General features: G+C 38.3%; 1 protein-coding gene across 2 annotated transcripts in view; it reads right to left on the reverse strand.

Moving 5' to 3' along the window:
* Positions 1 to 8,293: 8,293 nt before the first annotated feature.
* CCDC15 (coiled-coil domain containing 15) overlaps positions 8,294 to 14,848 on the reverse strand; it is a 37,861-nt gene continuing 31,306 nt past the window's right edge. For both annotated transcript variants that reach the window (XM_045585471.1, XM_036449371.2), the window contains exons 13-15: positions 10,109 to 10,282; positions 9,865 to 10,013; positions 8,294 to 9,076 (exon numbers count right to left, since the gene is read on the reverse strand). In XM_045585471.1, the coding sequence (XP_045441427.1) occupies positions 8,931 to 9,076; positions 9,865 to 10,013; positions 10,109 to 10,282 (469 nt within the window). In that variant the 3' untranslated portion in view covers positions 8,294 to 8,930. The remainder of the gene's footprint in view (positions 9,077 to 9,864; positions 10,014 to 10,108; positions 10,283 to 14,848) is intronic.

A 14,848-nucleotide genomic window follows, 5' to 3' on the forward strand; every position in this document is an offset into this window, starting at 1 on the left:
CGTAGGCCCGGTATATAGTTGTATGGATCTAACTGCATCTCACTTCTGCAGTCAAACTCATTTCATTAACAGCTATTCATCTATATGTTTCCATTTTGCCAATGATCAAGAGGAAAAGGTAGTAAGGGGTTCATAAAATGTAATAGGTAGAAAAATACATATTTAGCAAAGCACTTACTAAGTCTCCAGCTATCACTGCTGACCTGAATCAGATTATATTCCTTCACGAATGGATTTCCCAGCCTAAGCCACTACATGAAAGTCATACTTACTACGCTTTTACTACAGACACTACAGTGTGAGGCACTCAATGTGAGTCTGCTAACAACAAACCCATCTGCAGTCTTCAGAGACCTATGCCTAGCTAAACTACTGACTCCTGTGGTGTTGGTTCAAGCTCCAACTCCACTGCAAACTATCTCTCTCTATATATATATATAAAAGTACATATTTAGCAAAGCACTTACTAAGTCTCCAGCTATCACTGCTGACCTGCATCAGATTATATTCCTTCACGAATGGATTTCCCAGCCTAATTCTCTCTATATATATATATATAGAGAGAGAGATTTATATATGTTTATATATATTTATATATATACATATTTATATATATATTTATATATATATTTATATATAGAGACTTATATATATTTCATTGATATATTGATATATATATATATATTTATTTCATTGATTTTTATATTTCATTGATTTTTTTACAGAGAGGAAGGGAGATAGTTAGAAACATCAATGAGTCGTTGATCAGCTGCCTCTTGCACGCCCCCTACTGGGGACATGCTCACAACCAAGGTACATGCCCTTGACCAGAATCGAACTCGGGACCCTTCAGTCCGCAGGCTGGCACTCCATCCACTGAGCCAAACCGGTTTCAGCGCAAACTCTCTTTTCCCTTGATTGTCCATTGCTTATCTGTCTCAATCCTGCTCCTTGCATTTGTCTGTGTAGTCAAATCTCAGCTGTTTCTGATCCCCCTTTATCTACTATCCCTGACCCAACTTATTTGTACGGTAAGAAAAAGGAGTTACCTTATATGAAAAAAGTCTCCCTGACCCTGAACCCAAAAAGACCAAGCTGTATAACAATCAAGTTTTATGTGTGGGATATAAAGTCCTCATGAGTGACAGATAAAAATGTGCTTGTCAGCTCTCTGGCAATTGCTTTCAACTCCTCGGTGAAAACAGAGTGCCCACCTGGGAAAACAGGGTAAGGCATGTCCTTCCCCCGGCTGAACCATCCATTACTCAATCTTGGCAATCCGATGAAGTGGATGGATCCTGTTGGATGAGGGTACCTACTTGTTTGTAGCCGGAAGAATTCAAATGTAGGCATCATCTCGCCCTCTGGTTGAGCAACAAAAGGCGTTCTAATTTGCAATTTAAATGGTATACCCATCCATTTGGCAACTAGGAACTGTCTTCCCTTGATTCTCCCCCTTTAAAAAAATTTGAAGCATGAGCCAAGACAGGCCATCCCTATGGCGAGGCCACTGGAAATAGTTTGTGTGGGCCTGAAAGTTGGGTGGGGTGGGGCCTCGGGGAATCACCAGGGTGGAGCAAACATTGTGATCCAGGATGATGGAGTTTCAGATGTGGTGCCTGACTGCTTTGTGAGGGAAGGGCTCATCAAAGGAACAATGGCTTCTGCCAGCACTTCTGTGCTGCCCCTCCAGCTTTCACCCTGATGCCAAATAATATACTTCCTCCCTGTAAGCCTCTGATGCCTTTCAAGTTGCTGTCCCTGCATGGAGCTCAGAGGAAGTACGTCTGAGTAAGACAGTGTGCAGGCCCTTTAAGAGGAACTGCCTGGCACTCCCACAGTCTCAGCCTCCCTCAACTTCAATCCTTGCTGGTTTTTATAGCCAGAAATTATGGAGACTTTTCGTCCTGGCACTGGAACCTGAGCTGGGGAACCTCATGTGGGCCCAGGACCCCCTCGCTCCTCATGGGGAATCTCCATTGCTGAGATATCCCTCCCAATCTTTACCCACCAACCTGGGTATCAGACCAGCCTTTTCATGCCTTCACCCCTCCTTCCAGGTTTGATGTAACTTCATTAATTTGTAGTTGTAGGACTTCCATTCAGCTTGATTTGGGGTGGTTCAGAATGATGGTTGTTGTGTAGTTTAGTTGTAATTCTGATGTAATTGTGGGGAAAAGTGAGTACCACATTTACCTATGTCAACTTAGCCATAAATCCACCCATTTTTAAAATTCAAGCCATTAAGTTGAAGAACTTGGATCAGTTTTCCTATAAAATGACACATTCTCTTAAGATCTGCTTTCTTGAGGTATAATTTGTTTTTCTCTCCCTATTCCTATAAATGAGATCCTCATGGCTTTTCTCTTTACATATTATTTTCAGCTAAACCAGAGAATAGAGGAAATTATTTGAATGACAATTTCCTCAATTCTCCCAAGTATGGCACTTAACCAGTACCATTCTAAATGACTAGAAGTTAGCCCTAGCTGGTTTGGCTCAGTGGATATTGTCGGCCTACAGGGTCCTATAGGTTTGATCCTGGCCAATGGCACATGCCCAGGTTGTGGGCTTGATCCCCAGTAGGGGATGTGCAGGAGGCAGCTGATCAATGATTCTCTCTCATCACTGACGTTTCTCTCTATCCCTCTCCTTTCTCTCTGAAATCAATAAAGAAAAATATTTTAAAAATAAATGACTACAAGTTAGTTTATTACATACAATGGGCAGTTAGACTTAGTTTTTGTCCCAGAACCCAATGAAAACTGCTAAAAGGTTTGATAATATTGAGTTTCAACTTTTGGAGGGACAAAACCACCTCTTAGAAGACACTGTATACTTCATACTGTGTAACATCAGGAGGCACAATGTCCTCGTGTTTGTTAGTTATGCTTTTTAAATTTTTTGTAAAAGGAAGCACAATGCCTGCTTCTCTCACTTTCAGTGATGTAAGGGTGGATGTGGGTTCAGATGATGACAATGTCTAATAGTTTCATCATTAATGATTGTTGTGTGTGTGTTGGGGGGTGAGAAAGGAACCTAAGGCAAGCATTGAGTGTTAACTTCTACCAAGGATGATCTCATCTTGGGAGCCTGGAAGGAATGATGATGACCCCAGGCTGTCTTAATTAAAAGGGATCAATTTGACTTCTCCTTGGTATACCTCTCTAATAGTGATCAATAATACTGAGAACAAGACCAGAGACAGACCATTCATTTATACTTCCAGAGAGCTTTAAAAATCTAAGTCAACATATTCAAAGTCTTTCACCCAGAAGAACGAGCCTAACATGCCAGGAACACGTTTGATTTTATCCTCGATAATATTTCCAATCTTCCAAATCTTTCCTTCCTGAGAAGCATGAAAAAAATACCCAAAATGGGACACAAAGAAAATAAACTATTTTCACTACACTTAGAGGAAAATGAAAAGAAATATTTTGCTTCCAAAATCAGAATCCATATAAATAAACACAGAAAAGTAATAACTGCCATCTCCTTTATCACATCTTACATGGTTAGAAGAAATAAAAGCAGCAGTTTCTAGACTCTTCACCCAGTGGGTAGTAAAAAAAACTTGGCAATCACCCTGGCCAGTATGGTTCAGTTGGTTGGAGCGTTGCCCAACGCACCAAAAGATTGTAGGTTTGATCCCTAGTCAGGGTGCATGGATGTTTTTCCTCTCTCTCTCTCTCCTTCTCTCTTCAGAAATTAAAGTTGGCAATCTTATTCCTGCCCATCATAAAAGGCAAGGGTGAGGCCTGGACAATTAAGTAATAAACTGGAACAATGCAAGGGAAAGGACAGACTTGACTAAATTAGAGCAATTTGTGCAAGCTGTTTGGGTTGGACTGTGCAGGAAAATATGTTATGCATCAGCTTTCTCATTTTTGTTGTTGCAGGAAAACTACAATAGTACATGAATATCCTCTACCACCACCACATGCTGACATTACTTCTATCACATGTGTGTTCCACCTCCTAGCCTGGATCCTGGAAGTTGATTAAGTCCCTCTGGGGAACAGCACAGCCACGCTTTTCTGGAGTTATGTTCCCTCTTACTGGACGTCTGCCCATACTTTCCTCAGTTCTTCTGTTCTGCCCTCCTAACTCCACTGTGACTTCCTGAACTTACATCTACTCGGACAAGATCATGCTAAAGTCCTGAATGAACTTGTCCCACTCTTACCACACTCTCCACAGTAAAACCTATCCCTAGATTTTTAGAAAGAGAGAGGAAGGGCCGAAACCGGTTTGGCTCAATGGATAGAGCGTCAGCTTGGGGACTGAAGGGAGCCGGGTTCGATTCCGGTCAAGGGCATGTACCTTGGTTGCGGGCATATCCCCAGCGGGGGGTGTGCAAGAGGCAGCTGATCGATGACTCTCTCTCATCGATGTTTCTAGCTCTCTATCTCTCTCCCTTCCTCTCTGTACAAAAACAATAAAATATATTTAAAGAGAGAGGAAGGGAGAGAAACAGTGACCGGCTACATACCACACGCTGCACAACCTGGGCATGTGCCCTGACTGGGAATCAAACTGGCAACCTTTTGGTGAACGGGATGACGCCCAACCATCTGAGCTACACCAGCCAGGGCTCCCAAGCTCTCTTTACAAGGCCAGCATTATCTGAATTATAAAACCAGATAAAGACACTAAGAGAAAATTATAGTCCAACAGATGCAAAATTTCTCAACAAAATATTAGCAAACTACATTCAGCAAAACATTACACCATGATCAAGTAAGATTTATTCCTGGGATGTAAGATTGATGCAATATCTACAAATCAATTAACATGATAGACCACATAAACAAAATGAAGGCTAAAAATCATATGATCAGCCCTAGACGGTTTGGCTCAGTGGATAGAGCATTGGCTTGCGACTGAAGGGCCCTATGTTCAATTTCTGCCAAGGGCATGTTCCTTGGTTGCAGGCTCCTCCCCAGCCCAGGCCCTGGTAATGGTATGTGCAGGAGGCAACCAATTAATGTTTTTTTTTCACATTAATATTTCTTTCTGTCTTTCCCTATCTCTTCAACTCCCTCTAAAGTCAATGGAAAATTTGAGGATAAAAAAAAAAAAATCCTCAAGTGAGGATTAAAAAAAATCCTATGATCACAGCAATAGATGCAGGAAGCACCCATTTATGATAAAAGCTCTCAACAAAGTGGGAATAGGAGGAGTACAACTCCATATAATAAAGGCCATATATAACAACCCACAGCTGACATTATACCCATTCGTCAAAATCTTAAAACATTTCCTTGAAGATCAGGAACCAGACAGGAATGTCCAGTTACACTACTCTTATTCAGCATGGTACGGGAAGACCTAGCCACAGCAATCAGACAAGAAGAATTAAAAAAAAGTCCTCCAAATTGGAAAGAAAGAAGTAAAACTGTCATTTTTTGGCAGATGACATGATACTATGTATAGAAAACCCTAACGATTCCACCAAAAGATTACTAGAACTAACTGATGAATTATGTAAAGTAGCAGGATACAAGATAAATATTCAAAAATCAATTGCATTTTTAAACACTAATAATGAACTACTAGAAAGGGAAACTAAGAAAACAATTCCATTTACAAATGCACCAATAAAATAAAACTACCTGCTAATAAATTTAACCATGGAAGTAAAAATATAAGATACTGAAGAAACTGAAAAAAATAAATGGAAGTGTTAGCATCATTAAAATGTTCATACTACCCAAAGCAATCTGCACATTCAATGTAATTCCTATCAAAATGTCAATAGCCTTTTTCACAGAACTAGAACAAATAATCCAAAATTTATGTGAAACCAAAAATATGAATAGCCACAACAATCTTGAGAAAGAACAAAGTTGAAGGTATCACACTACCTGATATCAAATTATACTACAAGGATCCAGTACTCAAAAATAGCATGGTACTGGCTTAAAAACAGACATAGGGATAAATGGAACTGAATAGAGAGCTCAGAAATAAACCCACACCTTTATGGTCAATTAATATTTGACAAAGAAGGGAAGAACTTACAATAGGGTAAAGACAGTCTATTCAATAAATGGCATTGAGAAAATTGGATATAGGCAAAAAAGAAAGAAACTAGACCATCTTCTAATAATGTATACAAGAATAAACTCAAAATGGATTAAAGACTTAAATGTAAGATTAGACAGCATAAAACTCCTTAAAGAAAACATACACAGTTAAATATCAGACATTTCTCTTAGTAATATTTTCTTGATATATCTCCTTGGGCAAGAAACAAAAGAAAAAAAATAAATGGGACTACATCAAACTAAAAACCTTGCACAGCAAAGGAAACCATCCACAAAACGTAAAGAAAGCCTACTGAATGGAAGGAGATATTTGACAATGATACATTCAATTAGGGGTTTATATCCAAAACTTACAAAAAAATCAACACAAAAATACAATTAAAAAATGAGCAGAGAAATTGAATAGACATTTCTCCAAAGAGGACAGACAGATGGCTGATAAGTATATGAAAAGATGCTCAAGGTCACTAATCATCAGGGAAATGCTAAGTAAAATCACAATGAGATATCCCCTACCTGTCAGAATGGCTATCTACACTAATAAAGGAGAAACATGCAAATTGACCATCACTTCGCTTCGACCACCAGCCAATCAGACTATGCAAATTAACCCAACAAAGATGGCAGTTAATTTGCATATGCAGGCTCTGAGCAGAGACTGGAGACAGTGTACAAGGAAGAGGGAGGGAAAGCGGAAAGTGGGGCAGGGTGTCAGGAGGAGGCAGTGGCTGCTGTGAGAGATGGCAGCAGGAGAAAAGCCCGCCTTCGCAGGCTTCGCTGAGGCTGCATGAAGCCCTATTCTTGCAGGAATCTTCCTGCAATGGGCCTCTAGTCATCTATAAATCAATAAGCAAGTGTTGGCAAAGATGTGGAGAAAAGGGAACCTTTGTGCACTGCTGGTGGGAATGTAGACTGGTGTAGCCACTATGAAAAACAGTAAAGAGGTTCCTTAAAAAGTAAAATATTGAACTGTTTTAAAACCAAGCAATTCCCCTTCTGGCTGTACAGGGTGGGGCAAAAGTAGGTTTACAGTTGTTCCTAGTTGTTTTGACTACTAAACTGAAAACTAGAAACATTCTTCAGAATTATCACCACTATGGTAGCTTATTGGCACCTTTAGCAATTTCTTAGCTTATTATCACCCACTGAAATCCTTTCCTTCTATTAATGTAATTGTTCCCCTTCCCGTTCTCATAAAAACCCCTTGCCTTACTTCCTAATCAAAACATAGTTGTGAAACAGACCTCCAGGACTTATTCATCTTGCAAAATTGAAAATGCCCATTAGACAGCTTCTCATTTCCCTCCCACCAGCTCCTGGGTATGACCTTTCTAAATTTTGTGTCTATGAACTGTAGCACTCTTGGTGCCTCATATAAATGTAATCATACAGTATTTGTCTTTTTGTGATTGCTTACTTCACTTAGATGATTATGGTTCCTTAAAGCTCATCCATATTAAAACATGTTACAGGGTTTCTTTCTTTTTTTAAGGCTGAAGAATACAGTATTCCATTTTATGTCTATGCTACGTTCTGTTTATCCACTCATCTGTAGATGGACATTTGGGTTACTTCCACTTCTTGGCTATTGCGAATTAGTGCTGCAATGAACATGGGCGTGCAAATCTCTCTTCAAGATCCTGTTTTCAATTCTTTTGGATATAGATCCAGAAGTAGGATTGCTGGATCATGGAGGCATCGCCTTAGGGTGACAAAAGTGTTCTGAAATTTGACAGAATATACTTAAAACCACTGAATTGTATACTGCAGACGGGTAAATCATATGGCATATGAATTATATCTCAATAAAGCTGTTATAAAGGCTGAATCAAGGATATAGTTATTTAAGGATTTTGACTGAACTGGACAATGAATCTAGTTAAATAACCAATAAATTTTGTCACAAAGATCATTTTAATCCTTATTTTCCATGACCTGGCTAGATGTTTAGGTGTTTTTGAGACATAACCTAAATGCTCAACAATGTTCATTAGAGAAAGTATGAAAAAGAAACTGCCAGTGTGCTTTAATTCACAATATTAAACCTTTTCATATTTTATGTTAAAAAGCACTATAAAAAATAACAAATTAATACTAACTATAGGAATTTTTATTTCATCTGTTCTGTAGGTATGCCATTCACCACATTTTTAAAAGATTGGGAACTGAGGCAGAATTTTACTCACTTTGACTTCAAACTCACTTTTGAAATGTCACTCATAATTATTTCACAAAGAAGATGCTCAAAAAACAGAGGGTTTATTTTCCCTTTTTTGGCAATAAAAATTATAAAATTAAAAAGGTTTATGCCCAATTCACTGAATGGTGAAAGAGGTAATAAGTTAAAAAACACACACACACAAACCAACCCTCCCCCCAAAAGAAATTTTTAGAAAAAAAGTGCATCAAATTCAAATCCTTTTTATCTCTAATTGTTATATACACAACTAGAAAAGCTGCAGGAATCTAGATGGCCACTGATGCTCAGAAACTCATTTCATCATCTTTCTTTTCTGCTTCATCCAGACATTTCCAATTCTGTTAAGACTCAAAGATACAGTTTTAGAAAGACAATAAACAAGATAATGTCCAAAATTTCTCATGATCTCTTCAGATCGAAACAGAGCAAAGTAAGATAAACCTTACTGGTCTGATTGATCGTTTTTAAAACAATAAGAGTCTACATGGTTCATAGCAAAGAGACAAGTATGGAAGTCAACTTTCCATCATGGTCCCAAGATGGAGACGGAAACAATGGTTCCAATATAATTGTAGAGACTGTTGTTACACGGGCAGTCTTTCTTTCCAGATTAACACTTCAACAGTTTTTCCTAAACCATCTCTCAGAGAGCTGATTTTAAGTTGAAGGCTGAAATACTAACAGTTGATTTCAGATTCTAAATATACATATTTCAAAGTCCGTCTGTATGCAGAAGCAAAATTATGAATGGCAGCTCGAAGACTCAAGGTCCACCTAGGAGTATCACAGGAATTGATGACTGAATATAGTGCCCGGGTATATGCTGCAAATAAAGGTTGAACATTGATGAATGAAGTCACATTTTAAACAGCTCTCCCAACCTCTTTCCTATTACTACTGCTTCTCCGCCCAGTTTCATAGGTATTAACTTTACCTATTGAGTAAATATTTATTGAGTACTTACTACATGCCAAACTCTCCGTGAGGACAGAAAAGATAATGGAGAGGATGGACAAAAATAATTGCAGTGCAAGACTGTCAACCCAGAGACACACACAAGATGTCATCACATAATGAAGTTTGGAATGAATTAAACTATTTGAGAGTGGACATTTCAGATGGTCTGAAGGTTTAATAAGAGTAAAGAAAAGAAGGCATTTTAGGCAGGGAATCAACATGTGAGGTCCCAAAGGTATAACAAAAAATGTGACATGTATTGGTGTGTGACAATAGCAAGTTTGATAAGGCTAGAGAGTCTTGTGTGGGGCCAGAGAGAAAATATACCAAATAGGCTGTGCATTTTGTACTGTAAAAACCCAGAGATTTGAGAATAGGAAAATGGCATCATCAGATCTGTAAGGTTTTATTTTTATTGATTTCAGAGAGGAAGGGAGAGGGAAAGAGAAATAGAAACATCAATGATGAAATAGAAACACAGGATGATAACAGATCTCAAAGAGAAATAGAACTCACTATCACTTATTTCTATTGCCTCGGGGTTGTTTTGTAAAGGGTTGTCACAGCCTCTGGCTTATAGTAAGCACTCAATAAATGCTAAATTACTTTTAAAAAATTGCCACCAGGCCATAACCATTCCTTGAAGAGACTTACCTCTGTGGTTTTTATAGAAAATACAATTGTTGGCACAGGTATTAGGGTGAGCATCCCAAAAGTCAGGACCACAGCCACATAGTGGAGGTAAAGTAATATTATAAAGCTGCATTTTCTCTCGGATCTGGACCCTTAAAGCTTCTAGATACCTATAGAAACACAGTATGATCAGTGAACCATTAGAAAGAGAATGAGCGTAAGTCTCCTCTAGATCCAGAATTTCATGCAAAAAAATTGGAAGTACCTTTGGTATTCCCTTTCTCTTCGTTGCTGTTTTTCTCTGGCTTCTTTCATTTCCTCGAGCTGTAGCTGCGCTAACATTTCGCTCATCTCCCCTGAATATGGCTCTTCTTGAAAGTTCCTTCTTAATAGCCTCTGCTCTTCAGCATAACGTTGCTGCTCTTTCTTTCTCTTAATTCTGAGAATAAAATCATAACACATTTAGGAATTTTTCTTTTAAATCGTTATTTAAAATGAACTTCTAGGTCCAAATAACTCAGGAAATTCCCAGAATTAAGGGAGTCAGAAAATCAGTTTGGAACAGCTTCTAAAACTCCAGCTGGTTCATCTGAGTTTATCCTACAGCTCATGTATATAGAGAGAGCCTCTCAAATGGAAATGAGAGGTTACTATCAAGAATTTGTCTATAAGAATCCAAGTACAAGAGCTTTCTGAGATTAAAACTATAAGTAGACAGGACTTCTATTTTGGCAAAAATGGAGTAACAGGGTCCAGAAATCAGACCTTCCCTGCCACCCTCCACAACCAAACCTATAATAATAAAAGCATAATAGGCTAATTACTGGATATCCTTCTGGTCGACCTTCCGGACGAAGCTGGGGCTGCGAGGGCCAAGGTGGCGGCAGGCAGGGCTGAGGCAGAGGAGGTGGCCTCGTGGCGGAGCCCCTTAAACCAATTTCCTGCAACAGGCCTCTAGTACATAAACAAACAAACAAACAAACCAGCCAACTAACTAAACAACCAGACAAAATACACACACACAAAATATTGTTTTCAAAATTCTGGACATCAGGCAACGAAAGACAATGATCCTTGACAGATGAGGTGAGCCCAGTAACTGCCCGAGCTTACTGGCTGTAGTTTCCAGGCAGCAGCACAGGGCAGAGCAGTTGAGGCAGAGCCTAGTGGATTCCCTGAGCTGAGGAGATGAAGGTGAAAGTGCAGGGACACACAGGCAACCAGAGTTCACAAGACAGAATACCAGAGAGGAGAGAGCTGCTCAGAGAGAGGACTCAGAGACCTACAGAGGGGCTCCTTCTAACACCCAGCAGAGTACTGTGCGTGCACGTGAGGAAAGGCCTGAGTGAGGGACAGAGCCATCTAAAGGGACATCAGGGAACAGTGCCTCATTCCACCAGTCAGACTTAAAAAACTCATCGTGCACACGGCACTGGGTAGTTTTCAGGACGATCTGACAGTTGGGGGAAATAATAATTAGTCCTAGACCGAGCACTGCTCCAAACACACCTAACAAACTGTAAAAGAAAAGCCCCAAGGTAACTTAACTGTCTCTGAAAACAAAGCTCAGGGAAATTCATAAGAATATAAAGATATCCAGCAACCAACAAAGTAAAAGTCATAATGATGGACGTCTAATCAAAGATTACCCAGCATGCTAAAAAGAAGGAAATCACAACTCATAATGAAGAGCATAATCAAGCAATCAAAGCCAATGTAGAACTGACAGTTATTAGAATTAGCACATCAGAATATTAAAAGTTATTTATTATAACTATATTCTATATGTTCAAAAATTAAGATATGAAAAAGATGAAATCAAGCATCTTAATAAGACTTTAATTTTTTAGATGAAAAATACACTGAAGCCTGGCCAGTGTGGCTCAGTTGGTTGAGCGTTGTCCCATACAACAGGTAGTTGCCAGTTTGATTCCCAGTCAAGGCATGTACCTGGGTTGTGGGCTCAATCTCCAGGAGGGGGCATGCAGGAGGAAGCCGATCAATATTCTTCTCTCTCTCCCCTTCTCTGAAATCAATAAAAACATTTTTTTTTCTTAATGAAAAGACACGTTACAGACTGGGAGAAAATTTTTGCAAAGCATATATTGGCTAAAGGACTTATATCTGAATTAATGTAAAAGCTCTTAAAACTCAACAATAAGACAACTAATTTAAAAATTTGGATTTGAACAGAAATTTCAACAAAAAACAATATATATTTGAAAAGATGCTCAAGAACTTTAGTCATTCGGAAAATGCAAATTAAGCCGTAATAAGATACCACTACACACCTATATTCAAATGGCTAAAATAAAAAGGACTGACCATATGAAGTATTGGTGAAGATGTAAGGAAACTTACACTGCTGATGGTAATATAAAATGGTATAACCACTTTGAAAAACATTTTGACAGATTCTTTAAAAAAAAATAAATTTATACCTCTCATATAAATTCCCAGGTATTTGCCAAAGAGAAAAGGTATTTTGAAAGACTTGTACATGACTATTTATTTGTAATAGCAAATAACTGGAAATAACTCAAATGTCTACCAACCCATATATGATTAAACAAATTGTGATATATACATACAATGGAATACTATTCAATAGCAAAAGTGAATGAACTCTTTATACACACAATAAGGATGAATCTCAAAATAACAATGTGGAGTAATTGGAGCTGAGCACAAGAGTGTGTGTGTGTGTGTGTGTGTGTGTGTACATATACACACACACACAAACATACGTACATACTAGAGGTCGGTGCATGAAATTTGTGGATGGGTAGGGTCTCTAGGCCTGGCCAGTGATCAGGGCCAATTGGAGCCTTACGGCTGCTGGCTGGTCGGGGCCTTCCTTCATTCCATGCTGCCCCCTTGTGGTCAGCGCACATCATAGCGAATAATCGAACCGGTCTCCCAGTTGAAATCCTGAGGTGACACTTTGCATTTTAGTCTTTTATACACACATACACACATACACACACACACACACACACACACACACACACTGTATGAACTAGAAAATGCAAATTAATCTATAGTGACCTAAAGCAAACCAGTGGTCCAGAGGAGAAGGGATCAGGCAGGAAAGAGGGGCTACCATGGGCATCAGGAAACCTTTGAAGATGGTGGATATTTTCACTATCTTGACTATGGTAGTGGTTTCATATATTTCATATGTCAAAATATCTAAGTTTATACTTTAGATATGTGCAGTTTCTTGAATATTTTTATACTTATTTTTAAAACCATCTACAAGTAGAGAGGAAATGAATAATTCATTGATTCATAAGAAACCTAAGTAAAGAACTTTTGTTAAGAAATAGGACTAACTCAGGACTAGAACTTATAAACATATGCTGATAATTTTAGTTTCTAAAAATTACTTTGAAACAAATGAGTTACTATTTTCTGAACAGCAGTATGAAATCAATTCACACTCTTAATAAATCATTGACTACTGGAAACTTTGGGCTATCCATTACTCCAGGGGAATTAAGGTGTTCCTTTTGTTAGATTAAAAAGTAAAGACATATAAAGCAGTGACCTAGGAATGTGAGAAAGGTGATGTGGGAGAAAGGTCAAAACAGGCACATGCTCATTCACAACTGACTTGAAAATATATGTTGCCTTGCTCTCTAACTAGAGTTAAAAGATCACAGGGGCTCTTGGTTCAGGATCTACTAACATAGAAATTTTATTCTGAGAGCCAGTAAAGAAAAGTATTTTGAGGTCATTCATATTTGCTTAGTTCAACAACTACTTACCTTATGAAAAAGGCAAATATGTTTCTGTAAATAATTAATGAAATTGAGGCTTTCATTGGTAAAATTTAAATAGAACCAAGTGAATGACAATAGGAAAGCTAAGTCACTTATAATTCCCTATACCAATTATTCCCTATACCAATATTTGAAAAATATAATTATTGTTTTTCAAATATTGGCACCGAGGTCTTAATAACAGGGCAGTTACTATAAATGATGGAATCAGCCTCTCCACTTATCCCCTGTCTTTATTTCCTGATGTCCTCACCCCCTCCAATATGGCTTTAAGACCTATGAATTGTTCCACTAAACCAGCTCTCTCTTAAAATTAATGGCGTACAGGTCATTTAATCCATCCAGGACAGCAATTTTCAACCTTTTTCATCTCATGGCACACATAAACACATTACTAAAATTCTGAGGCACACCAAGAAACATTTTTTGCCAATCTGACAAAAAAAAAAAAAAAAAAAGGTATAATTTTGATTCATTCACACTGGATAGCTATTGTTGTATCCCTGTTGTCAGTTACCATCCACTACCACCTGTAACAGTCCATCATGGACTGTTCCCCTAAAATTCAAACCTATTTAACTACTTGCCAATTTGACATTTCCACCGTAGTATTTCAATGGTATTTTTCTGGGAAAAGAATCCATAGCTTTGGTCAGATTCTCAGGTTAAGAACTATTGCCATACAGTAGTTTCAAAAGGATCATCAAATAAAAATGACAAAGATGCCCTGCTCAGTGGTCAGAGCGTTGGCCCACAGACCGAAAGGTCTCAAGTTTGATTCCAGGTCAACAGCACATACCTGCATTGTGGTTCAATCCCCGAAACTGGTCAGGGTGTGTGAAAAAGGCAACAATCAATATATCTCTCTCATGACCATAATTCTTTCTCTCTCTTCTCTCTTCCCCCTCCCCCCGCCCCCCGCCCTCACCTTCCACTACATTTGAAAATCAATGGACAAATATCCTCTGGTGAGGATTAAAAAAGAAAGAAATGACAAAGATACATTAAAAAGTTGTTATAAATAATTATTTTATAAACACGGTTTTAATCTTTTCTGGTGTCTTTTAAGGCCTCTTGCATAAATATAAGAAGATTTTAAACACAATAAAAATTAAACTAGGTCAGAAATCAATATGTCAATATATGTTTTTTTCCCCCCAAGCACTGATGTGAATATAATTATTGTAGTTTGCTGGTATGTTAAAGGTATTCTGAAACCA

This window comes from Pipistrellus kuhlii, unplaced genomic scaffold (assembly GCF_014108245.1).
Source record: "Pipistrellus kuhlii isolate mPipKuh1 unplaced genomic scaffold, mPipKuh1.p scaffold_m20_p_20, whole genome shotgun sequence".
Classification (NCBI taxonomy): domain Eukaryota; kingdom Metazoa; phylum Chordata; class Mammalia; order Chiroptera; family Vespertilionidae; genus Pipistrellus; species Pipistrellus kuhlii.